Source organism: Zeugodacus cucurbitae, chromosome 4 (assembly GCF_028554725.1).
Source record: "Zeugodacus cucurbitae isolate PBARC_wt_2022May chromosome 4, idZeuCucr1.2, whole genome shotgun sequence".
Lineage (NCBI taxonomy): Eukaryota > Metazoa > Arthropoda > Insecta > Diptera > Tephritidae > Zeugodacus > Zeugodacus cucurbitae.
The window spans coordinates 48,489,169-48,495,281 of record NC_071669.1 but is presented as its reverse complement, the minus strand read 5'-3'; the positions used below and the strand labels follow the sequence as shown (position 1 = coordinate 48,495,281).

The 6,113-nt window shown below is 32.9% G+C and overlaps 4 protein-coding genes across 4 annotated transcripts in view; 1 reads left to right on the top strand and 3 right to left on the bottom strand.

Moving 5' to 3' along the window:
• Positions 1-28: 28 nt before the first annotated feature.
• LOC105220970 (uncharacterized) lies at positions 29-1,111 on the bottom strand. Its single transcript, XM_011197565.3, has 2 exons — positions 503-1,111; positions 29-389 (listed from the first exon to the last, which is right to left on the bottom strand). The coding sequence occupies exons 1-2, from the start codon at positions 773-775 to the stop codon at positions 225-227; spliced, it is 438 nt and encodes a 145-aa protein (XP_011195867.1). The 5' UTR covers positions 776-1,111; the 3' UTR covers positions 29-224.
• A 272-nt stretch (positions 1,112-1,383) lies between these two features.
• Positions 1,384-2,522, top strand: LOC105220974 (nurim homolog). Its single transcript, XM_011197571.3, has 3 exons — positions 1,384-1,817; positions 1,891-2,061; positions 2,125-2,522. The coding sequence occupies exons 1-3, from the start codon at positions 1,491-1,493 to the stop codon at positions 2,386-2,388; spliced, it is 762 nt and encodes a 253-aa protein (XP_011195873.1). The 5' UTR covers positions 1,384-1,490; the 3' UTR covers positions 2,389-2,522.
• LOC105220973 (nudC domain-containing protein 3) lies at positions 2,443-3,705 on the bottom strand. Its single transcript, XM_011197570.3, has 3 exons — positions 3,497-3,705; positions 2,879-3,435; positions 2,443-2,816 (listed from the first exon to the last, which is right to left on the bottom strand). Exons 1-3 carry the CDS (start codon positions 3,595-3,597, stop codon positions 2,536-2,538), a joined length of 939 nt encoding a protein of 312 aa, XP_011195872.1. The 5' UTR covers positions 3,598-3,705; the 3' UTR covers positions 2,443-2,535.
• Positions 3,706-4,604: 899 nt separating this feature from the next.
• Positions 4,605-6,113, bottom strand: part of LOC105220975 (proton-coupled amino acid transporter-like protein CG1139) — a 31,529-nt gene continuing 30,020 nt past the window's right edge. The window contains exon 7 of the mRNA XM_011197572.3: positions 4,605-5,432. Coding sequence (XP_011195874.1) covers positions 5,185-5,432 — 248 coding nt within the window. The 3' untranslated portion in view covers positions 4,605-5,184. The remainder of the gene's footprint in view (positions 5,433-6,113) is intronic.

Sequence of the window (6,113 nt, the reverse complement as noted above, 5' to 3'; positions counted from 1 at the left end):
CTATAGTTAAGTAAGTAAACAATTTAAATACATTTAAGCAATATAATTTTTAATAATGCAGTCATATTTCTTGTAAAAGTTCAACAGAGATTTTAAAATCATAAAATGTACATAGATTATGTTACAATTGTAAATTTTACATAAATATAGGCAGTATATTTTGATCAAAAATAAATTTAAATAAAATATTAAAAAAAAATAACCAAAATATGGTTATGGAAAAACTATTTTTGATTTATTATCACCAAGAAGAATGTACCGTCTAGTGGCACCGGTTGATCGGAGAGAAAAGCACCTTTATCTGCCATATTGTCAAACATTTCCTCAACGTAAAGTTTACGCTGTTCATCGGAAGTTGCGTCAACACTTCGAACTTTATGGCTGGTGGGCTGTAGAGCAAAAGGCATACATTAAAGTAATACTATAGAGCGGAATATAATTACAACAATTCTTATACTAATGTTTATAAATTGTGTAGTCCGATAGTTAAGCGTAAAATTACCAGCAAATTACGCAATTTCTGCAAAGGTGCATTTGGATGCGGCACTTTATTGAATGGTTCGGTACTGAAAATGCTGCACTTGGAACAATTTATGAAATAATCGATGAAATCTAAACGTAGTTTCAAATCCTCCACCGAATTGTTGGCTTTCTTCAATTTTTTTATCCACTCAGTAGCAATGGACTTCTCACGGTAATTCAAATGCTGATGTGCCCTTTCGAATTGTTTCATTGAACATTCGAATTCCCTATTTAGTTCATCGCTTTCCGACATGTTTTTTGTTTTGTGTTGTACATGTAAAACGAAGATTTGATTATGCTAATTCCAGCTTACTTATGTTTAATTATGAATATAAGCAAAGATAAAAAGTGTAAAAAGTATTTGACACGTAGTTATTTTTATAAGCGATTTTTTTTGTTTTGTTTTTATATTAACACATTTGGGGTGTAGAAGCCTTAAAAAGTCGTAAAGTCGTTACTTTTATGATTGAAACAATTTGGAGTAATACAACTTGTAAACACATTTTTCAATCGCTTATGAGAATGTTGAAAAGGCATGAGCCTTCTCTGGATTCAACGTTCTTTTCAATTGTTACTTGGAAGTTCAAATATAAATATTACTATATATCTGAAGTTTTATTATATTGCAATTCATATTTTGATTTGATCACCAATTTGCATATATTTCGGCCAATAAATAGGGTGTCCATGATAATATATTATTAATTCTAAATCATCTACGAAATAACCCGTTGCTATTTGAAATTTAACTGGCACCATTTAAAATAATCGATTTTAGTTAATTGAATTTCGATAACAAGATATTAAAAAAAAGAAAAGTAGTGGATTTATTTCTCACGCACTCTTGGCAACTCTACTTCAAAATAATAATTTCCTGATTTTGTTTACATTTTTGTGCGTTAGTTGAAGGGCTCGTACTTACTTGATTTCTTATAAGAAACAAATAAAGCTCAAATAAATTCAAGATCATGGCATCTTTAAAACAATTATTAGTATTTCTACTTTCAATCGCCGTTTTTGTGTATACATTTTATGTAGTTGGATTATTTATGTTATTCACGTCGCGTCCGCGAAATGTACCCAAAATATATGTGTGGGTATTTAATTTGTTGGACAACAAGTCCCGCTTGGAGACAAGTTTTGGTCCAATTGTATATGACACGCTATATATTATCGGATTTATATTACAACATAGCTGTATGAAGTCCGCTATTGTAAAAGGCATAATGGAAAAGTTGGGATTGGCAGCAGCAGAACGTTCAATATATTGCCTTACGTCATCGTTAAGTTTGCATGTATACAAATGCTAATTCGTATAGTTGTGTTGTTGGTTGCTAAGATAATTTTGTTTATACATTTGTAATACAGTATCTCATACGAAATTGGCTTCCAGCACAGTCTATAGTGCTTTGGCAGGTGGATGTGGCTTCTAGTAATGTATTATGGTGGACTTTTGCACTCGTACATGCATTTGCCTGGTTGGTAATCTATGGAGGTAGTCTTATAATGGATTTGCCTGAAATATTGGGAGTTAAACAGGTAACATGCTAATCCATTTCATGTTCACTCAAATGTATTTTTTACTTTATGCTTTCCAAATAGGCTTATTACGACATGAAAGATTACGCACAACCAATTGCTTATAAATCGTTTAGGCTGCGCCATTTTTATACTCATGTACGACATCCATCTTTCGTCGGTTTAAGTGTAATCTTTTGGGCTACAAATCTTATGACGATTGATAGATTTTTATTGGGTTTATTAATGACATCCTATATGTATCTTGCTTGGTCAACAGATCGCAGCGATCTAGCATATCAACGTAACCAGTTCCAACGTAAAGTACAGGAACTTAAAAATCAGTAATAATTTACCGAAAATCCAACCATACCGAATTGAAATTAATTTTAAAATCTTAGATTTAAACACTGCATTTCATTAACATTTATTTATGCGTAAAAGTTTACTTAACATTAATAAATATTTTTATACTAATACAATTTAAATCTATCATTAGCTAAATTTAACAACTGAAGGATCAAATGGTTGTCCTTTAAATGGAGATCCCTCTGCATTCCATGCAATTCGTAATCGTTCCATCGTATCTTTCTCACAATCGCTAATTTCTTGCTCTTTATTTATATCTTCCTCAATTTGTTGAACACGCAGTTTTTGTATAGCCGCTTGAGAATCCTCTGGCAGTTCATCAATATAACGCTCACAATCAATTTTTTTTACGTCAATAGTGTCTTCTGTAGTGAAAAATTTCTCCCACCACACTTCTTTACCTTTATCTGTAATATTTTATGAATTATAAATGGCGTGAAGAGTTTAAAAATAGTTTCTGATTAATTACCTAAGCTTACTGTCAGCTTTCCTTCCGTAATTGTCCATACTGCATCATTGTGCTTGAATTGACCGTAGACTTGACCACTGACAACAACATTCTTTGGTTCCTTTCGACTGTGCACCGAAATTCGATCACGTTTAATATCTATACAAATTAATTTGGCAGTTTGCAAATCTGTTGGTAATTTAACATGTAATTCCACCTCGGCCAATGTTTGCGACCAACAGTATACTGTGAAGCATGCGCCATTTTTGTAGTCAGAGGCAGCGAAATCGACATTTTTTGCATTGCTTTTTGGTGTAATAGATTCTACGTTGTTTTGTGTTTGCACAGAATTTGGTTCCTCTTCATGTTCCATCGGTATTTCCTCGGTCTCTACCTCAACTTCTTCAATAGCTGGTGGTGCATATAGGCCATCGTTTTCGTTGCTATCGGCAGTTAAATTATTCAACTTACACTTAGGATCGTACCGTTGCATTGCGCCAAATAGTAGCCGTTCGCGTACACCTTTAGCAAATCCAACATTTTCATTCGGATGTGTTTTAACGTGATAGAAGTCCGTGCTAAAGGAAAATAAACAAACTGTTAGGCAAAATATTTCAATAGAAGGCATTTAACACAAACTTTCTGCGAAGAAATCCAAATACCGCATCTAGAAACCCAGTTATGGTTTTACGTTCCTGCAGTATTTCCATAAAAATCGCGTCTGTTCGTAAGTACTCCATTTTAATTAATAACTTTTAATTTATTTTGTATATTTATGCACTATTTTGGTTTTACAAATTAGCCAAAACATTGAAGTGTTCACATTTTTATGTAACAAAAATAATGGATCACAGAGTTGCCAATCTGCTACTAAATTCCCATAAATGCGGTATTCTAATAACACACGCAATGCCAGGTTTTATATGAAACAGTAATTTATACATTTGTAAATATTAGCATATACGATTATTTTACAGCCATTTCGAGCTTAAAAACTATACAGTTAATTATTAACTTGTTGTTTAATTGATAACGTTAGTATTTGTATACTATGAAACACAGCTTTCATTAGATTCTAAGAAACACAGCTTAAAGTTGTCAAGTCAAGATTTCCGCCAAAGCCATTTCGGAAATAGTGCAATTACATTTTATAAATTTTAATACTGTCTATATCAAAGATATTTAGTGCAGTGAATTGATGTATAATTGATTTTGTGGGACAATGGAGACGAGGACCAAAGAACTGTGTCAATGTTGTAGTTATTTTAGAAATGTGCATTATCATTCGCCGGTTTCTCGTTTGATTTTAACAAAGGATCTTCAAATTACGGTTGCTCCTCTGTGGGCTCAAGTGTTTGCCATCCTTCACATGAAAAGCAACAGCTCCAATCGTCTGATAACAATCAGTAGCAGTCGTAAATGTGAGTCAAGAAGATGAGTAGTGAGTCATTGAAATATTTTTGGCATGATTGCTGCAAAACAGCGAGCTTAGACCAAATGAAATTTGAAGTCTTTCTACACCTCGTCCAACGAAGAGCTTCAATTGGAATGCATCTGCCAAGTAAGTGCTAATTATTTTCTTTGATATATAAAAAATATGGGAGTTATGGGTTATGGTATACCGATCAAATACTTTCAACGCCTAAATAGGTTCAGTGATTCATTTGACTATGCGCTATGTGCACAGCTAATCAGTTGTATCACTGGTTCTATATCTCTCCTCCGAATAACAAACATTTAATACGCATATGATTTGTATTGATTTTTATTTTATTTTAGTTTGTACATTAATATTACTCGTATATAACTAAAATACTTTCCATATAATAAAATAAAATTGTTACGATTGTCGAAGGCACACTCATTGGAAGTATTGTGATTTTTAAATATTTTCAGTGATACCAAAATATTAGAATTCTTTGCAAGCTACCTACTTACAAATGCCTATAAAAATATGCTAAATTATTTACATGCTATTTTCATAAAAAATGGCAACAATTTTGCTTAAAAAACATCCATATATACTAACAATTGTTGTTAATAATAACAAGTGTAGGAATTCATATTTTAGCGATTCCATTTAAACGCTCGCCGTTTCAAATTTCAAAAGCTTGTTATCGCATATTAGCTAAATACAATACTATAAGGCGTATTTATTTAACATTAAGCCAAATATATGTCATTTTGTTCATTAATACTTGTCTTTGCAATAAATTATTATTATTTGTTTTTTTTTTTTTGTAAATTATTGCTAGAGCAGTAACTTAAAATATCACGAATTCAATTAGAATGTTTATTTAATCATGTTAGTGTAGCAGTGGTACTGCTCACTCGGAGAATGTGGCAATGATTTCCGATAGCGATGTGGATGTGCCGATAATCAGGCCGAGTATGCCGACTATGATAAGCACAAAATTGCTGGTTAGTAGCCAAACTTTGGCTAGACCCTTACGTTGATACCAATGTGTACAGATCTGAATCAATGCGGGGAATGCCAAACCGAGCGCCGACAGGCAGAGCGCACCGAAGAGCGAAATGAAAAGTTCCAAATTTGGTATGGCCACGGCTAGGAAAACTGTAAGAGGAAAATAATTTTGCTATTATAAAGAATTTTAAAGTTATAATGAGAATAAATGGTAATTCCTAGATTTCGCTCTCTCTCTCGCTTTTTGGCAAATGAGTACGCTTCCAGATATTTTTTTCTATTACTCTGCTCTTATTAGTAAAAAATTTCAAAATTGAGTTAATGTTTAATTAAATCATAAATTGAATAATTAAGAACTCTTCTGCAGAAAGGCTGCTTTTAATATCGCTCAGTGTTAAATATAATTTCGTCTTAGGAAAATATTATTTTGGAGCTAATTTAGATGCTACCAAACTCGTTTGAATGTAAAGGGTTTTTCAAAAGGGACGCTACAAAAGTAGGGACAGCAAACGACGCCATTTTTTCTCGCTCTTTTGACATTTCTCTTCCGAAAGGTTTGCCATTTCAACATGGAAAGATATACGATCCAACAACGAGTCGAAATTAAGTAAATTGTAAGATCGCTAGGTTCAATTTATGGTCGTCATAATCGTTCTGTCAGATCAACAATTGAGCGTCTAGTGGAAAAATTTGAGAGTGAGACAAAGAAGTGACCGTAGTGTCGAGAATATTGCTGCCGCTAGCGCATCAATTGAGGAAGACCCAAATCAGTCTATCACACGTCGTTCTCAAGCGTTGGGTATCTCTGTGACGTCGTTGTGGCGAATTTTG

Coding starts and splice junctions, on each gene's coding strand:
- LOC105220974 (XM_011197571.3), top strand. CDS start 1,491: ATGGCATCTTTAAAACAATTATTAGTATTTCTACTTTCAATCGCCGTT. Junction 1,818..1,890: donor CGTCATCGTTAAGTTTGCAT/GTATACAAATGC, acceptor TTTGTAATACAG/TATCTCATACGAAATTGGCT. Junction 2,062..2,124: donor AAATATTGGGAGTTAAACAG/GTAACATGCTAA, acceptor CTTTCCAAATAG/GCTTATTACGACATGAAAGA.
- LOC105220973 (XM_011197570.3), bottom strand. CDS start 3,597: ATGGAGTACTTACGAACAGACGCGATTTTTATGGAAATACTGCAGGAA. Junction 3,436..3,496: donor TTTGGATTTCTTCGCAGAAA/GTTTGTGTTAAA, acceptor ATTTTCCTTTAG/CACGGACTTCTATCACGTTA. Junction 2,817..2,878: donor AAAGCTGACAGTAAGCTTAG/GTAATTAATCAG, acceptor AAAATATTACAG/ATAAAGGTAAAGAAGTGTGG.
- LOC105220970 (XM_011197565.3), bottom strand. CDS start 775: ATGTCGGAAAGCGATGAACTAAATAGGGAATTCGAATGTTCAATGAAA. Junction 390..502: donor AGAAATTGCGTAATTTGCTG/GTAATTTTACGC, acceptor TTTGCTCTACAG/CCCACCAGCCATAAAGTTCG.